The sequence below is a fragment of the Centruroides sculpturatus genome, unplaced genomic scaffold, assembly GCF_000671375.1.
Source record: "Centruroides sculpturatus isolate CEXI.00-Female unplaced genomic scaffold, Cexi_2.0 scaffold17, whole genome shotgun sequence".
Taxonomy (NCBI): Eukaryota; Metazoa; Arthropoda; class Arachnida; order Scorpiones; family Buthidae; genus Centruroides; species Centruroides sculpturatus.
In genome coordinates, this window is record NW_019384462.1 from 705,205 (window position 1) to 725,589 (window position 20,385).

The 20,385-nt window shown below is 27.0% G+C and overlaps 1 protein-coding gene across 1 annotated transcript in view; it reads right to left on the bottom strand.

Moving 5' to 3' along the window:
- The window catches only part of LOC111620922 (Hermansky-Pudlak syndrome 3 protein-like), a 74,866-nt gene that overhangs the window by 4,668 nt on the left and 49,813 nt on the right, over positions 1-20,385 (bottom strand). The window contains exons 14-17 of the mRNA XM_023362949.1: positions 18,489-18,558; positions 13,603-13,640; positions 10,316-10,405; positions 6,410-6,473 (exon numbers count right to left, since the gene is read on the bottom strand). Of these exons, the coding sequence (XP_023218717.1) occupies positions 6,410-6,473; positions 10,316-10,405; positions 13,603-13,640; positions 18,489-18,558 (262 nt within the window). The remainder of the gene's footprint in view (positions 1-6,409; positions 6,474-10,315; positions 10,406-13,602; positions 13,641-18,488; positions 18,559-20,385) is intronic.

The window sequence follows — 20,385 nt, forward strand, 5'->3', positions numbered from 1 at the left end:
TGCTAGTTAACAGGAATAGCTATCATGGTTGCAGTTGTCTGTGTAATTAAAAACTGTAAAATTTAACTGCCACTTTAGAAACAGACATTTTGCAGAAAAACAAAATGGTACAGTCAAAACCGGAAGAAAAATCTGAAATTTCATAAAACTAAAGTATTTTGTGTGTAGAAAGTGCCAAAGTTAAATCTTCAACATCTCATAAAATGTTAAAATGTCTGTACATTCAATTAAATTAAGCACATTATTTTACATTAATTTACTTTTCATCTTACCATCAAATGTTCTTTATTCATTTTTTAAAATTATTTATTTATTTAATTAATGTATATTATATGTATCACAGTATATAATTTTGCTAATATAAAGAATTATTGTAATTTGCAACATAAATGTGGAGAGAGTGTAAAGTAATATGAAACATCAGAGTTGAACCAATCAAGATAGTCAGGAGAGTCTTCTAGGTTTATTATAAAGTTAAATATTAATGGAAAATTCTCATTAGTTAATCAACAATGATAGGTAATAACAAATTTTTCAAAATACATGAGATTAAAATAATTTCTGAATGAAAAAAATTTTGAGTATTATTTATTTAATTTATTTATTTACAAAAAATTAAAGCAATGTCTTATAAATAATAAACTTTGTTTTTAACTAGTTCATACAATTGGAGGTTATATATAATTACTTAATATAATACAAAACACAATATTTACAAGCATTAAAGATACATTTACAAAATTTTTCTTAAATTTCTTAATTACTTGTCTAGTTGTCTCATATTTAAGTGGTAATTGATACTCACATTTTATATGTAGGATAGCATTATAAAAAAAATATTGAGATTAATGAATTGTTAATTACATTAATAGACTTCCATGTAATTAACAATTGCTAAAAAAGTTAGCAATCAATTATACTGATTTTTTAAAGTCAAAATAAATAAATTTATGAAATCAAGACAATTGTCTAATTTAGCAATTTCTGGAACATATTTTGTATGAAGTTTGACTAAGCAGTTACATTAAGCAGAATGATGTCTTGATAATTGATTTAATTGTGTAAAAATTTAACACATTTTGAGTGAGAAATCCTCTTTTCCTAATAGAGAAATGTAGAAATTAATAATACGGTATCACTCATATAACAAAGCATTCCTACAACATAATTTTGCTCTAACAAAAGTAAAGGATTAGAAACATTCCTATACAAAATGTCAAAATTTTTAAGTGCAAGCACTGTCATTTGATAGCATTTTATTCAAGCAAGCATGTCTGTTCTCTCATATTTGCCCACGGATTTTTAGAATATTCAATGTTTTGTGCCTTTCATCCAGTTTTCTTTAATGAGAACTGATTGTACAATTCTTCTTCTTCAACGTCCTTAGCTTCCTATTCTAGCTTTCATATAAACCAGATGTCACTGTTGTTGGTGATAGTGCTCTAAATGAATCTGAAAGATTATTGTTATGTTTTGATTTTATAGATTAAATTAAAAAGTTACTACATATAAACATTAGATTTTTAAAGATCTCTTATGCAAATGCAAGAAAATAAAAACATCAGGTTTTATGAAAAAAAAAGCAGAGAAAAATTAAGATGTTGCTGACACTTCAGATTAAGGTCAACAGGAAAGTGCAGAAATGACAATATTTTTCCGAAAGAAAATGTCCTCATTTAATAGTGTTTAGCAGTGAAGAAAAAATTAATATTACTATGCAATACTTTGATTGTGATTGTCAGTTAATTATTGATTAATTTGATAACCATATTTCTCTTAATTACAAAAAAGACTAGAATACTTTTGCTAATTTTTTGAACCTAACCCTATGTTTTGTACTAGCCCTTTGTTTTATATCACATGGATTTGCCTAACAGGGTACTTTTTTGGAACCTAACTACCATGTTATATGGGGGATATCTGTACATTTTTAAATTTTTGTAGAAATAAAATGATAATAGCCAATTATTGTACAACATACAGGGTCCATATAGGTAATTCCATCTGTGATTCCCTGACCGATTTTGAAAATTGTTCCCCGAAAAGGTATTTGCATTTCTCCTTTCCATTATGTAATATTCAGCCAAGTCTATTTAAGCCCATTTTGCACTCAATTATATAAATTTTTTATTAAAAAACACTTTATTCACTTTTTACAAAAAACAAACATATTTGTATAAAATCAATTATATATAATTATCTACATCATTTCTATGTCATATAAAAAATTATGTGATTTTATTTAAATTAATTCATAAATTTTATTTAATTAAATAAAAAAAAGACTAATGTAAAAATTAAATTTTCTTAAAGTGAAGAGGTGGGAAATTCAAAATAATTTAAACAGAATGAATCGTTCACTCTATGAGAGAAAGAAATCGGTTATCATGTGCTATTTTTAGTCCAGCACTAACCCATTCAAAGTCATTACATTTCTTCCAATCACTCCCTGAAACTTATAATGGGCACAGCTGAGTTTTGGCAAGAAAGCAAGTCGTTGTCAATGAAGTTTTTGAAAACCAAAAAATGTGGACTTCTCAAATTCTGCAAGCCACCTGAAGATGGAAATTTGCAAAGAGAAGACATATCACAAATCATCAATCCATCAAAATTGTCAAGATTATCATCTCCACATACTGTATGTGGCCAGCAGCAAAAAATACAACGAATAAAAATACTTGAATTGCATGAGGTCCACCATGTGGTCCAAAATGTCCTGTACACAATATTGTTAAGCCAACTGACAGTTCTTTGCCTCCCCATGGCATCAACTGACTGCAATAGGTTTATCAAACGTCACACAAGTCAAAAAATTTGGGAGTTGTGTTTGGAACACTATTGCAATCACTTAAGGCATGAATCTGTCTTTGTGTTGTTAGAGGAAGATGTAAATGAATAGTCTTGGTGATTATCACATTCCAAATCAATATTGGTTCAGGTGGCAGTGCACTTGAAGTATTGTTGGAGTTGACACACTGGTTTTCTTATGCTCTATATAAAATCTGCATTGTTCAGCATTTAAAAGGAATCAGAAAAGCATTTAGGGCTTTTCTGATTCCTTTTAAATTTTTATTTTTAATGATTTATGTTTCTTACATTTCTGTTCCCATTTCCTTTTCAATTTCTTTGACATTATGAAAATTTTCTTCAACTTGCACACTTATCAGTTTATAACTTTACATATTCTATTTTATTGGTTATTATTGCTAAATAATATTGTAGATCCTGCCATTCTGTACAAATCAACACCAATTTCAATGTCCTATCTCTTCGCAATCCAAAGTTATACACTGCTCAAATGCTGTATGGTATTGCCATTTTCAGTGTTCATGTGTAATCACAAACCCCCTCAGAGCTGCACACTCCCACTAACCACCATTTTAAATACAAACAAAAACACTCTATCTAACAAAATTTTAATCATTACATTATCATTTATAGTTTACAAGATATAATCTTGTGTGACAAATCTTGCCATTCTTTTGGTCACTTCAGTTTTCGTTGATCCCCTATAACAGACATGGGCAAATGCAGTTTTTGCTGAAAATGTTAATTTCTGCTTTTTATTATTATTTTTACAATTTTATTTCCACAATTTTGATCAAAAAGGAGCAAGAGCCACAGATGAATTCCACAATTGCAGATTTCCTGACATTTAATGCCATTACCTGACTTTCTCTGCTAAAAATCTTATTCTTCAACTTTCCAGGTCTGTGCAGACACTGGATATACTGTATAATAAAGGTTTTCTAGATCTATTTGTTTCCCTGTATTTTTTAACAGTAAATTTCTTAATTGTATTTTCAATCAGAAATTTGCACCCCTGTTTTGATGGTGTCATAAATCACTCAAAATAATAAAAGAATTATACCAATCAGGTACCAAATTATCAGATGTAGCAAATTTAATTTCTCACTCCACTTCTTCATAGTTTTAAATATTTTCCATTTAATTTCCATATTTTGGAAAGCAAAAGATATTATGTTTATTATTTTAATATATTTTTTTTATACCTGTTAACTTTATCTCATTTCATTTATCAAAACATCCACTAATTGTAAACAATCATTAAAAAATTTTAAAATCTCAAGCAAAAGAATACTACAATCTTCCAACTCAACAACTCAACTCCGTGCATGGCAATCTTATTTATATTTTATTTATTTCAAAGACAATTTATTTGAAACTTGTTTTCTTAAACATTGTTCTCTGTAGTTTAATCATTCAACTTTAAAAAAAAAACATGTTCTTCAACACTTAAAGTTTATAGTAAGTTTGTCAATAGTTATTTTCAATCACAAACTACTTGTGGGACAAGCTAATAATTTCTCATTAGAAAATTGGTTTTTGATTATTTTATTAAAAATTTTCTCATAATTGTCTAAAATAAAATCTTTAAGTTCTTGAAACTCAAGACCTTTAACAGTAGTAGTTTACCTTCCAAATATTGGTCACATTTTACCAAGAATATCAACTAAAAAATATTATTTTCTTCCAATATATTGTAGGAATATGCTTTAAATTTAATTTTAAAATTATTGAATAGCATGTAGATAACAGTACAATAAGATAAAAATTTATATTTTTTATAGATATTCTTTGCTAAGAGTAATATTGCTCACATATGGAAATAATTTTATGACACTGCATTAATCTATCAGAATTTGAAAACTTTTTTATTACAAATATACTGAATAATTTATGGTTTGTTTAGCTATCAACTACTAAAATTAAAACAGATGGCAGTCATCTGTTTCAACTTTATACAGCTGTTAATAAAATAAAACCTTGAAATGAGAAAATAAAAGGATTTTTTTTATCAAGATACTTCACTGTGTTCTAAAATGTTAGCCTGAATATTAATACATCAAAATTTTATCAATAGTTTCAGTAATAATAACAAAATATTTCAAATTGCATTATATTAATCTAAAACTTATTAATATATTATTAAAATGTAACCTTATATATAGTTTAAACATACTATCTAACCCTAATATATAGCCAATAATAAGCTCATATTTAGGAATGAGTTTTTAGAAAATGTATAATTGTTTAATGGATAAAAAAATAATTGACTTCAAATTCAATATTTATATATAAAATTTTACTTTAAAATTAAATTAACAAAATAATAAATGTTTATTCAACTATCCTTATTAGAAAATCACATTAAATTAAAATTTCCATATTAAATCAATAAGTTAATTTTTTTTATCAGGGAAACAAGGAAATCAATAACAAAATTCTAAAAAAGCTGCTTTAACATAAAAATTCACAAAATTTGGCATGATGACGATGAAACAAACAAACTGTTAAAGTAGAGATTGAGATACCAAAATTATTTAAATAAAAATGTTTTTGATTTTAATTTAGATCATCTCCAGTTAAGAAAATTATTATAAACTATTTTAATTAACAATTTAAAATTTTAATACTTAAAAACTTTTGAACTTAATCTAGAAGACTTTCAACAGATTATAAAAAAAAATCATCAATAAAAGACACATGACAAAAAATATTAAAATTTTAAACTTTTTAAATAAAATTATTTTATTTTTATAATGATTTATAAAAGGTGATAAACATATTTAGCAATAATAAACAACAATTAATAATGAAATAAATCTCTAATCTGATTCTATGAATCAAGTAAAAAATAACATCTCTCTAATAATCAGACTGAGTCATTTTTATGCCAGAACAGCTTATGAAATGTATGGTTTGTGGTATTGTTGCTAAAAATTAAATTCTAACATAAAAGTTTATTGTGTGACGTTTATGTTAAAATTTAATGTTATTTTTTGGTTAGAATTTTTATGTTTTTTTTTATTTATTGGATGTATAGAAGATTACATTTAAAAATTTTTATAGTGTTTCACTTATATATAAATATTTTAAAATTTAATCTTCTAATATACTATATTTATTGTATTCTATCTTAGAACAGTTGTAACTGACATTCCAAAAATATGGCACCTGAGGATGGCCTATGAATTAAACTGAAAACATTAGTGTATAGCAAATAAATGTGTCTTAGCAGCCAAATGTGTTTGGTGATGATTTTAGTAATTATTCTTTCTGCAGAGCATGGGTTTGATTTTTATATAGCATTAATTTTAAAAAGTGTTTCTTTTCAATATTGTAATCTGCAAAAAATAAAAATTAAAATATTTAAAGTAACGTGATTAACACTAAATTACATTTAATTACAGCAAACATAATAAAAATACAAATGGACTGTGGAATACCCATGCATTTACTAGCAGTTACACAGATGTTCTCAAGTTAATAATTATCTGTTTTCTGACATTGTTACAAAGTGACATCTTAAAATTTAAAAATGTCTTTTATGAAACTCCAGTTAAAAGTTAATAGAATTAAAATGAATTAAAATTTGAATTCTTACCATTAAAAGGAGGAACACTATTTAGCCATGATTGTCTGTTTCCATAAAAAGAAGATGGCTTCATCTATTTTTCACATAAAAGAATAATATAAACTATAAAGTATTGATGTTCAACTATTTTTTTAAAAAAATATATAAAAGTAATAATTTAATTTTTTATATTTCAATATTTATTAGTTCTTTCAATCAATTCTTTCATTAAATTAAAAGATATCACTACAATTTTATCAGTCAAGTATACATTTTTAAACCTAAATACTTTTCCATTACTTAGCTAACTTTAAGACTTTTACAAATAATTTTAATTAGTAGTCTGCTCAATACCTTAAAGGATGAATGAATAATCTAAAAATATTTAAATAAAAAAAATGTGATTTACAAAAATATAAAATTTGTGCTCATTAACAAAATATATGCATTTCAATGTTTTTTGAAAATTTAAAATATCTTAACAAACTTTAATATTTTTTGCAGAATGAAATAAAAACAAAACCAATTACTTTTTCTTTCAAAATGAAAAAAAGTCAAAAAAATGTTTATTACTCTATTTGAAATACTGTAGTGTTATTGAAAATAATATATAACTTCTCTAACAAAAAGCTGATCTTTGTTAAAAGAAATTCTACTGTATAATGTTATAAAAATTTTATTAATAAGTTTGATTTTGTCATCATTGTTGTTGTGTTGTTGATGAAATGTATCCTATTTGGCTTAAATCAATGTCAGATTACAGTTAAGACAAAGATACAGAAAAAATTGTTGTTTATGTGCTGTTTATGTACATATCTATGTTTAAGAATTTCCTTAATATGTTTAGTATGACTGCTATCTATAATGTAATGTATGTGCTGTTGTTAAAGCCTAATGTTTCCTTTGAATTAATTGAACAATTCTATTCAATTGTTCAATTAATTCAAAGGAGCAAATTCAATTGTTTTACAATAATCACTGCTCACGTGTATTCTAGTAAAAAAATATTATTATTATTGTTGGGTGTAGTGTGTTAAACTAAAACAAAACAAAAATTAAAAACTGTGTCAGTGTGTGTGTGTCTGTATTCAGAAATTTCCTAACAATATGACATGTATTCAATATAGTGGCCTTCTGTAGTGTGATGTATGTATTTCTACTCAATTGTAATGTTCCCAGGCTTTTGTGTAGCGTGTGTGGTATCACACCTGTACAGGAGAGAACGACAGGTACAATAAGCACCCTTTCCACCCTCCATAGATGCCTTATTTCATGGGCGAGTTCTGTGTACGTGCTGATTTTTTCAGTGAATGTGTTTTGTACGTTGTGAGTGTTTGGAATGGATATGTCTATAATGTATGTGATTTTATTGTGTTTGTCAATGAGTGTGATGTCTGGTCTGTTGTGGTAAATTGTTTTATCTGTGATTATGGCTTTGTCGTAGTACATTTTGTGCGTGTTGTTTTCTAATACTGTCTGTGGTATATACTTATAGTATGGTTCATGGATGTCTACCAATTTATGTTTGTTTGCAAGCTCTTGGTATATTATATTTGCTACTTGATTGTGTCTATGTAAGTGATCTGTCTGTGCCAAGAGCTTGCAACCAGAAGTGATGTGTTGTATAGTTTCTGGCATGATGTGACATTTTCTGCATGTGTCATTTGTGAGTGTTGTATCTTTGAGTATGTGTTTTCTGTAGTTTTTAGTATTTATGACCTGATCCTGTATGGCAATCATGAATCCTTCTGTCTTCCCAAAGAAGCATCCCTGAGCTAACCAGCTGTTTCACATAGTTTTGCAAACAAAATCCTATATACCTGCCATGGAGTGCCCATGATGCTTCTTCTTATCATCATCATCATCATCAACAACAACAGCAATTTACAAATACACAGTATTTTCAAATAATAATAATAATAATAATCATCCTAAATCCGCCATCATCCTAAATCCGCCATAGAAAGATTAACCCTTCCACGTAAAGAAGGCGGACGTGGCCTGATTGACATAGTTAACCTTCACTACAAACAAATACAGTCACTGCGAGAGTTTTTCTACAAGAAACAAGAAACATCACAGTTACATAAAGCAGTAACTCTAGCAGACTCAAATAACACACCATTAAACTTACACTCACAACATACAGACATGACACAACATATAAAAAGCATAGACAACATTAAGCAATCATGGGCTCAAAAGGCTCTCCATGGCAGGCATCCTTACGACCTGGCCCAGGATTTTGTTGACAAAACTGCGTCAAACAGCTGGTTAGATCGGGGATGCCTCTTTGGGGAGACGGAAGGATTCATGATTGCCATACAGGATCAGGTCATAAATACTAAAAACTACAGAAAACACATACTCAAAGATACAACACTCACAAATGACACATGCAGAAAATGTCACATCATGCCAGAAACTATACAACACATCACTTCTGGTTGCAAGCTCTTGGCACAGACAGATTACTTACATAGACACAATCAAGTAGCAAATATAATACACCAAGAGCTTGCAAAGAAACACAAATTGGCAGACATCCACGAACCATACTACAAGTATATTCCACAGACAGTATTGGAAAATAACACGCACAAAATGTATTACGACAGAGCCATAATCACAGATAAAACAATTTACCACAACAGACCAGACATCACACTCATTGACAAACACAATAAAATCACATACATTATAGACATAGCCATTCCAAACACTCACAATGTACAAAACACATGCACTGAAAAAATTAGCAAGTACACAGAACTCGCCCAGGAAATAAGGCATCTGTGGAGGATGGATAGGGTGCTTATTGTACCTGTCGTTCTCTCCTGTACAGGTGTGATACCACACACGCTACACAAAAGCCTGGGAACATTACAATTGAGTAGAAATACATACATCACACTACAGAAGGCCACTATATTGAATACATGCCACATTGTTAGGAAATTCCTGAATACAGACACTGACACACTTATTTAATTTTAGTTTTGTTTTGGTTGCTATGCCTTGACTCTGGTCCGGCATAGTACACAGCCACCAGTGTGAACCGAGTAAAACTCACTAAACTCAACATAATAATAATAATAAAATTTCAAAAAATTTAATTTCTAAAATTTTTTTAAACATTATCTGAAAAAAGATTAGTGTAAAATCGTGTTTGTAAATAGTACACTGTATTGCTATTCATATGCTGTAAAAATGAAAATAAATACAGTAGAGCGTCGTTTATCCGAATCAATTGGGAACTGGGGTCGTTCGGATAACTTATTTTTCGGATAACCAATTATGTACGAAAAATATATTAATTTATCCCGTGTTGAAATTTTTGTCCGTTGCGTGTCGCTTCGCGTTGAATTTTCGTCGATGTTAAGCCAAATGAAGACTATTGTATCGTTAAAAATTATTTTTTTATTTTGTACAAACAAAATAAATATATTGAAAAATATAAAAACAATAAAAAATTATACTTCAGAAGTTAATTTAGTATCAAAAACGTAAAATATCTGAGTAGCCGAAGACATAGGCAAAAATTACAGCGCCACAGCACTGGCAAAAATTTAAATTTGTCGACTGGAATTCATTCGGATAACCAACCTTCGGATAAATGACACTCTACTGTAATCAATTATTGTAGATTTTTAGCTTTATAAATTAAAATGAGTTATTTTTTGTATAACTAATCTTAGTGTAGAGTTTATAATTTGAATTTGTTATTTTTATAATTTTTTAAGGTTAGAAGTCATTGAATGATCATTATTGGACCTAACAAAAGCTTTTAGGACATGTTATTTACTTGTTTTTGAAACCACAACGTAAACTGTAACACAGAATCAAAAATATTTTTGTAAATTTAACTAAAAATTATAATATAATTACACAATTTCTACATAAATAATAAAAAACAAAATTAATTTTAATAATTACCATGCCTGTTGATAATGTTATATGATAACCTGGAAGTGTCCGTTTTGTATTTTCTTCTAATCGTTTAATATATATTTTCACCATCATTAACTAAAAATTACATAATATTCTATGTTAATAAATAAATATTTTTAAATTTCAAATAGTTATAAGTTTAAAATTAATTCAAATTTAAATAACTGAAAATTACTTTTAAATTTTATTCTCAATACTCATATAAAACTATGATATAAAAACATGTAAAATATAAAAATCTGTATTAATGTAGATTTGAATCAGTTGATTTAAAAATGCAAAAGTTGTAATATTACAGCTTAAATTTATATGGCAAAAAATAAATATCCTTATTACACTGCTGATTTAAATTTTAATAGTAAACTTTAAGTAATATCACTGATGTAGACAGAACTGTAATCTTTCTGATATTAACATAATATGGAATTAAAACAAAACACACAGAATCTAGTCAAGCACTTCTGTTATAATATTTTTAGATATACAGGGAGCACTAGTAGATCTTGCAATGACTGGTGACTATTTTATCAAAGGTACAATGCAGATTCCTTTACATCAAACCAAGGTGTTGGTTTTTGCTCAATCATTGTTAGAATTGTGATAATTCAAATTTTATTGGTTTGCTCTGGTACAGAACTTAATTGTAAACCTCTTTTGAGATCGCCTCTGTCTTCACAACATGATCAAGATGAAAATATGAAAAAGAGGGAACACAGAAGACTGGAATGTAACAAAATATAAAAACTGGAAGGAATGACAGAAAAGAAATTTGCATTTTTTTTATGAAAGACTGCCAAAAAATATTGCAAGTTCATAACCAATTGCTTTTCAAGCAAGTGATCCTGATCAAATGAATTTGGAATTGTTTCAGAGTAAACCCCCTGATCATTATCAGGTAAATACTATCCCAGTACTAGGTTCTAAAATTTTTATTTGTATAATTTTCTCTCTTCCATGGATACAAATAGTTTTGGCACAGTCAGGTAATTATACATTGGAATCACTGTATAAGTTAATAGTGGATAATTTTGAAATGCTGGATAAACAATAACAGTAGAAATTAATTAAGAATTTCCTACATTAGAAGCTTTTCCATGTGAGAAATTTAATTCAAAAATTCAAATTTTTTCTCCATGAGGGATTGCGAATTTTTCCCATGTAAAATGTTCCCATGTAAAAAAATTTTCCACTTAAGTAGATAGAAACCCTTGTCCACGACTGAAAAATGGACTCACTTAAATTTTCAACTGCATCCTATCAAAAAATTTTTTATATTTAATTACATATGGAATAAATAAAAAAATTTCATAGGAAATGCACAAAATTTTGTCATTTTGGGCTACTTTAAATATAGATTTTACAATTTTCTTACATGGTTATTAGGCAACAAGGCTTGCAAAAAATGATAAGTTCTATCAATATGTAGGTTTAGCTTGGTTTGATGGGATATGGCAATGCAACTCATAATATGTCAAAATAAAGACTTTTTATTTTAAAGTAAATGTTTTCTTCTCTTTAATAATAATATTCAGTTTTCTAGAGAATTACTTACAAAATATCTTAATTTTTTTATAACTTATCAATATATTTCTCTTCTATGTAATATTTTTAGTTTAAGACTATTTGATTAAGATGATCATAAAATTTAGTTTTTGAGTGTTTTAATACTAACAAGGATGGCAAATTTTCACAAATTCGTACAAAATTTTCAGGTATATTATTTTTTAAAATATTTTAAAATTTTTATTTATATTACATGGCATGAGTTGAATATTGATTGATAGTACTTCTAATTGGTATGGCATTTCAAAACAATTTTTTTTTCATTTTATGTAAGGGATAAGGAGCATCAAATACATATCTTGCCCCAGGCAGCATAAACTTTAGCGTCAACTCTGAATACAACTATCTGTATATTCCAATATTCACTGTATATTGTTTGATTTTCCTAACTTCCTTTCTTAGATCTTTCTGTTCATACAATAAATAAATGCTTGATGCAACAAAATCATTAAAAAAAATACTTGAAGTGTGCAATGCCATAATGATGTAAATGCCATTTTTCTCTATGCTTTATTGAAGAATTGAATTCTAAATGTTATGTTTTATGTTGCATAAAAATATTGTGATGATAGTGGCACCATAAATGGCCAGATATTGAAGTTGAATTTATGTGAAGCCATAACTTTTAAAGTGCCAAAGTGTAAGTCACATGACTTTTGGCACTTAAAACATTACAGCTTATTAAAATATAAATTTTCGTCTATAATAACGTATCTTCTATTACCAGGACTTATTATACTTAATTTTTAATTAATCATTACAGCTTATATTTACATCATTTTGATATTCCAGAGAATTTGTAATTTAATGAGTTTTTTACTATTTTATTGTAAAATTGAAATAAATTCATTCACTATAAAAAGTATTTTTTACCTCTCTAAAAACAAACTTTTTAGAGAGGTAAAAAACAACATTTACAACATTATGGCATTGCATGCTTCACTTGATTTTTACATAAATTTGTAAACTTGGTATGGTGGTTGGGTGTGTGTTTATATATATATATATATATATAAACACACACCCAACCACCATACCAAGTTTACAAATTTATGTAAAAATCAAGTGAAGCATGCAATGCCATAATGTTGTAAATGTTGTTTTTTACCTCTCTAAATATATATATTATTTATCTTAAGAGATAAATTCCAGGATCAAAAGTAATTCAAATTCCACTTCATTTTTGAGATCTAACCTGCCAAAGAAAAGAAACTTCAAATTCTCCACCAAAACACTAACACTAGAGTTCTCAAATTTTTAAAATAAGTTTTTTTATGCTTCTGTCAATATATATGCATGTATATGTTACAATGAGGCATTCATTCTTCTTTTAATGACTGTTACTAATCTGTTTTTCTTTTTTCTCAAATTGATGTCTAGATATCTAAGTAATAAATTTTATTTTCACTATTCTGATCCAAATGTGGTATTTTTCTTTTCAAACTTAACTGATTTCACAAAAAAATTAATTAAGAATAAGATAATCATCATTGTTTTTTCAAAAATTCTCTTATTACAGCAGAAACACCATAAAACTGTTTTATTGTACAGTACAAATAATTCTGAAGCTAGAATAATTTCTAAAAATCATTAAGATTTAAAAAACTATTTGACCTTTAATAATCAGACTACCAATTACATTATAAGTAAAATATTTTAAATAAGAAATAATAAATTAAAAATTTTTAAAATATACAATTTATACTTACTATTATATCCTTATTAACATGGTCAGCATATTTTTTTTCTACAATAAAAAATTTACATTTATAACACTTTATTTAGTAATTATTATTTGTCAATAAAAATGAGATGTGTTATTTAACACTTTTATTCAATAATCATCATAATAATTCTGAAAATATAATTTAAAAATTTCTATATTGCGGTCAACTCCCAATTTAGGGAGACAAATTCATCAGATTTTAGATTTACCATGCTTGGTGACAGCAAGAATGCATGTGCAAAACAGTCAATATATTGTTCTCAACAGTGTGTCTAGTTATTAAATTTATTTAGTTTCCTTATCACATATTGAAACATAGTACAATGATTATTATTGCACACAATTAGGTTCAAATAATTTTCAGATTTACTGAGAACTCAAAATACCATGAACTTTTCATTTTCTCACTAAATTGGAAGTTGCCTTTAAGAGTTATTTTGTCAACCATAAATATAACAATATAATCACTAATCTTAAATGTTATTCTTCAGAAAGAAAAAAATGAAAATAAAATTTCATAAACTTCAGTTGATAATTACTCGATAATACAAAATAATGCCTTTTTTTTAATATATTATAGCATCTTTCAGTGAATTATTTAAATGTTATAAACAATTTAACTATGATAAAATAATTATAAAGTAAATAAAAGATATATATTCTTTTATATTTTATTCCTACACAAAGCAAAGTTAATAAATATTTCAAATTTTACTTCTATTACATATCACATTAAAATTCTAAAATTTTATTTTAAAAAATATGGTATATAATAAAATATTTGAATATATCATTTAAAAAATAAAGTAAATATGAGTAAATATTAAATATTTTTAAAGAACAATTATTTACTGACATATATTAAATGAAAAATGTTGATTAACTAAAAATTTTCAGTGAAAAACAGATAATTCAATATTTTGATAATATTGATATCTTAAAATTCACAAAAATAATTGATGGATATAATTTAATGTGAAGTAGATTAAAACAGATACAATTTATATAATTATACAATATAGTAATATTAATATTCTAATATATGAAGTTGTATCTATGTAAATTAAATGTCGACATTATAATATCAACATTAAAGACAAATGTAAAACGTATTTATTATGAAATAAAAATGTAACATATGATAAAAATCTTAAATTAATAACAAATATTAATTTCCACTTACAAAACCAATATATATTAATAGGGTTAAATCAAAATATATTTGATATTTAAATTTTTAAATAGCAGAACATTTAAACTTGGAATGCTATGGGCTTTCTTAAAGAGCTAATATTTAAAATACTCTTCTCTCAAACTTCTAATGTTCTTTGAATTTTTGTGTACATCAAATATATCATTCTAAATTTTCATTTTCTTAATTTTCTGAAAGTTAATCAAGAAAAATGTATGTTTATCTTAAATCTTCACATTTAAAATTAATCTGTGACATTTTCTTAATATTTTTTGTAAAAATTTTACTTAGACTGTGTGGTGATTTTTAATGAATTTGGTTTTATAATTATTTTTTAGGATGTTTTATTGCTGAAACATTCTTGTACAAGTTATTGATATTAAAAATAAAAAATTAAAGAAATTTAAAAATGCAGAAAATTCATCTATGGTTTAAGTTTTTTAAATTAAAAATATTTTCTAATAGATTAGAAACAATTGCACCTGAAAGATTAATATTTATGTATACAATACAACTGAACTTGCAAATCTCAAATCTTTTTTTCTTTCTTAAAAAACAAAATTTATATTTATTTAGAAGTCAAGAAAGACTTGTAATTTACAGATGCAGGTGTACAAGGGTCATTCTAAAAGAAAAGAACGTTTTGATCTGACAAACTGTTCAGTTCTCCCATCACCCTCAACTGCCGTATCATGAACCTTCCCATGTTTTTTCCAAATGATCATTGTGGCTTGCCAGTCTGATGCTAACAGCGAGCCACAATAATCGTTTACTGTTTACAGCGTGACTTTGAAATGTGTGACAAAATTAAAAATCCTGCCAAATGTGAGGTTCATAGTGTAATATGCTTTTTGAATGTGAAAAAAGTCCACCCTATCGAAATTTACAGACAGATAACCAAGGTTTATGGTAATGTGATGAATGAAGCTTCAGCTCAAAACAAATGGTGGGGATTGTTGTCCAGAGGCATTGTGCTTCTTCAGGATAACACACGTCTGCATGCTGCTGCGTTGATGAAGAACTTGCTTCAGCAGTTTAAGTGGGAAGTTTTTGAACATCTTTTGAGCATCCTTATAATCTGGACTAGGCTCCGAGTGATTACATCTTTTCCCAAAATTGAAGGATTTTTTAGCTGGGAATCACTATGGAAGTGATAATGAACTGAAAGAAGCCGTTAATGACTGGTTCAAGAACTTGGCAGTAACTGAGTGTGCAGAAGGCATAGAAAAGCATTATGACAAATGTTTAAATTTGTATGACGACTATGTAGAAATATAGCTAAGGTATCATATGTGTTGTAAAATAAGTTTTGTTTCATTATCTTAAATAAAAGTATCTAGAGAAACAAACATTCTTTACTTTTAGAATGACCCTCGTATTATATCCAATGTATTGTGTAATGAACTTAAAAGTTTTGAAACTTAAGTTATTTATTACAAAGAATAAATAATGTTAAAATAATTAAAAAAAACAACCTAACTTTAAATCTTATTCTTTTGCTTATACAATTATTATTGAATTTTCTCATTTTTTATCAAAATTACTTTTAATAAAACTCAAATAAAATTGTAAATAAAACTCAGTTATTAATCAATCTCCATATGAAACTTAAAAGTTATATTAAGAAACTAGATTTTGGAAACCAACCTGAGAAAACAGTTAATCTTCTAACAACCAAGTACAGTACTTTTAAGTTGATCAATCTCATCTTCACGGCTATCCAAATTACTATGCCTGAGAAATTCAATGTTCCATGCATTTTCAAACTTTTGTTCTATTTATTGCTTTCTTTTTCTTAAAAATATTCTAAAACTTTATGCCAATGAATTTTTCATATGTCTTCGCTCAGATATTTTCTTTTAATCAAAGTATTTTTCTTCTTTTTGCTTTTTTTTTGCTCATGTGATTACTGACTTTGACACTGTTGATAATGTATCCCCCCTCTTTGACGTTAATTACTTCCAAATTGCAACCTTTCTCCATTTCACAAGAAATATGAAAAATTTTTCTGCATAATCGTTTAAAATATTTTTAAGTAAAAAAAAACAATAAATAGAACATTAAACTTCTTGGTCATTTATACAAAAGCAAAAGTTGCAAATGCACTATATACTGGATAATTATGAATCTCACTTACAAAACTAAAAATCTAGCTCATAACATAAAATGATGGAGAAAAATGAATATTTTCAATTGCCTTTGATGCAAAAGCTGCAGCTAGGGTGATCCCTGAAGATGACCTTGGATAACTCAAAAGCAGGGCTCTGGAGTTGGGTAAAAATCTACCAACTCTGACTATGCCTTACCATCCAACTCCGACTCCAACTAGGGACAGACTTGTTACCAAAATAGGCCTGGGAATTCTGTGACCTCAGACTAAAAGATTCAAAAAATAGAGTTTTAATAAAGATAGAACATAAAACTTTTTTATTCCAAAGTTAAAAGACTTCTCTAAGTAATAACACAGTCAATATATAAATATGTATTCAATAATTTTTACTTTCCCGGCTGTTATATATAACAGAGAGAAAGTGTAACGATCAGTCAAAAAATGACCCCTCACAAATTTTTACATTTTTCGACTCAGGACACCTTGAAATGTCAAGATATGCAAAAGATTCAGACTTTTTCTGTATGTATGGATGTTAGACTGTATGTGGGGCATGATTTTGTTCACCCTGTTTATAGTCTAATAACTTTTCTGGTTTTTAAATCTGAGTCAGATGGTTTAACACAGGAGTTATTAAGCTTCAATGTGGTTAAACTAAATTGTGCCCCCATACACATTCTAACATTTCAGGCAAAAACATCTTAACAGGTTCTACTGTACTATTATAAAATGACAAAAAGCATAATTTTGAGGGTAGAGATGAGTTTTATAAAAAAAATCGTGAACGTTAATAATGAGTAAAATATTCATTAAGTCTGACCACACTGGAGATATGACACATAACTCCTTCTATATCTCCATACTGTCTACCTTTAATAAAGAACCAAAATTTAATAGCATTAATGTCCCTTTATACACAAGTTACTGCACCAAATTTTGTTTCTTAAACTTTACCCATTCTGAGATATTATCTAATATATTATAAGATATTAACTAATATCTCAGAACAGAGAATAAAGAAATTAAACAAATTAGATGCCAGCACACACAAACAAAGTTTTCCCTTTCATTTGACATTTTTTGAATTCAGGATGTTTCCAAACGTGAGGATTTGCAAAAAACTCACAGGGTCAAATTTGACATGATTCCAATACTTTTCTGTTTTATATACATAACAAGTTGGGAAGCAAAAAGGAGTCAGAGTCAGTGGATTTTTTGATGAATCCGGCTAAAACACCAAAATACCACGACTCCCAACTTTGACTGCACAGCCCTGCTCAAAAGTACTTGTGCATAAGATGGTAGATAAGCTGTTGTCTCAGGTTGATCTTCAAAAAGTAGTTTCTTGATATAACTTTCATGTAAATAAAACTTCTATTTGTTCTAATCTATCAATTCTTCAAAGAGAAAATATTGTCATTTTGATCATTCATTGGGCAGGACAAAATTCTCAAAATCATCTAGTCAATATCACACAGATTCCCACACATTACTTATGCAATAATTCATTCATTTTAGTATTAAAATTTTTTTAAAATAAATTATTATTCATTACTGATAAACTTACTGTTTAACAAACTCTCTAATAATTCCTTTAGTAATGGAATATTATGATCAAGTAAATTTGAAGAATCACTCTGAAAAAATAAGTTTATTTAAATTAGCTAAAACTTTATAAATACATATACAAAGAATTATAATAAACTTTTTTTATACAGTTTATAATAAAATATTTATAACATACTAGAAGCTCTGCCTGACTGCTCTCAATAATCAAACTTCAAAATTTTGTGTCATTTTACAATGTTCTCCATATTTTTCTAATTTATAACAATTCACCGCAAATAATATTAATTTTACATAGCATTTACAATAATTAATCTATACATCAAAAAATTTTAATAAAAGAATAATTGATACTAAAACAAAAGAAAAGTTATAGTTTAAAATAATATGAAGCAAATGTTAATAAAATCTTCACATGTACTTAATATCAACTATTTGTATACCATTTTGTTCAATTGACATCAAGGATTAAAGCTTTATATTTATATTTCATATCTCAAGTAAACATTTTATGCCTTAATATAAAAAATGTACAAGAAACTAAGTTGGCTTCATTTCTGGCATGTCCAATCTCCAGGAACAAAACAGTCTTTCTTTGCATAGACAACTTTTTATTAGAGACCTATGCCTTTGCAAAATTATGTAAAACAGTTAAAAAGTTTGCTGATGATAAGCCAAAATTAAAAATATATACATAAATTTTAATTAATCCTTTTTTAATTGAAATTTTATGCCCTGTCAGATTTTTCTAATAATATATTCAACATTTACTTTAACTATATCATTTCTTGTCAATGGTTAAGGAAGAGACTAAGTTCATATAGCTTCATATATGTATAAATGATCTTCCATATAGCTTTATTAAAAATTACTGAATAAAAAAATAACTGATTTAAATTACAATATAAATTATTTATGACATTTTAAATTAAAAATATTATATGAAAACATTAGTGAAAAATTTATATTATCTTTCATTAAAATAATTTTATAATACATTTTAAGATATTTACGGTATAAACATTAAATAATTTCAATATAATGTAATAATTATTACATAAAATTAAACTTATAATTATAATCTATAATATCTTTAAATGATACATTATTGTATCTATAGTCGAATAAATCTTCAAAAATTTTTGCAGTCCAATAATAACTTTAACTATGTTTTCAGCTTTTTAAGAGCCTCTTTAGGTTATGATAGCATAAAATATTATCAAATACAGTGGTACCTCGGTATACGTCTGCTTTAGAATATGTCCAATTCGGAATACGTCCTGTTTGGACGAAACAAATTTTGCTTGGTATATGACTTTTGTTCGGTATATGACATAATTCAATGATACGTACCATCAATGAACAAGTAGCACTATCGGTGTACTAGACCAGACTAGACGTTCACGGTGCAACGGTTTATAACTTTGTTAAATTTCTTCTGATTTTAATTCGTAAATAAAATTTTATTATTTTTATTAATCACGAATCACAAAAAGGCAAATGAAAAGCGACAGAAAACTAAAAAAAATGACTAGAATTACAATGGAACCGATAAAAGAAATTGTTGAAAAATACGAAGGTAGCACGCCTGTTTGAGATTTTAACTGTTGCCTACCGTATTCTGAGAACGACGATATGGACAATCGCGAAAAATAAATACATTATTAAATCTGCTAACATTGCGAAAGGGGTTAAATCAATTTCTAAACAGAGATCGAAGACATTAGATCATGTCGAGAAATTGCTTTTGCTTTGGATAACTGAAAAACAGTGCTGGAGACAGCGTAATGGAAGCAATTATTTGCGAGAAAGCTAAAAAGATACACGCTGATCTCACGAAAAATCAAGCAGGAACTAGCCAGGAAAGCGAGGTGTTTAAAGCCAGCCATTTTTTTTAC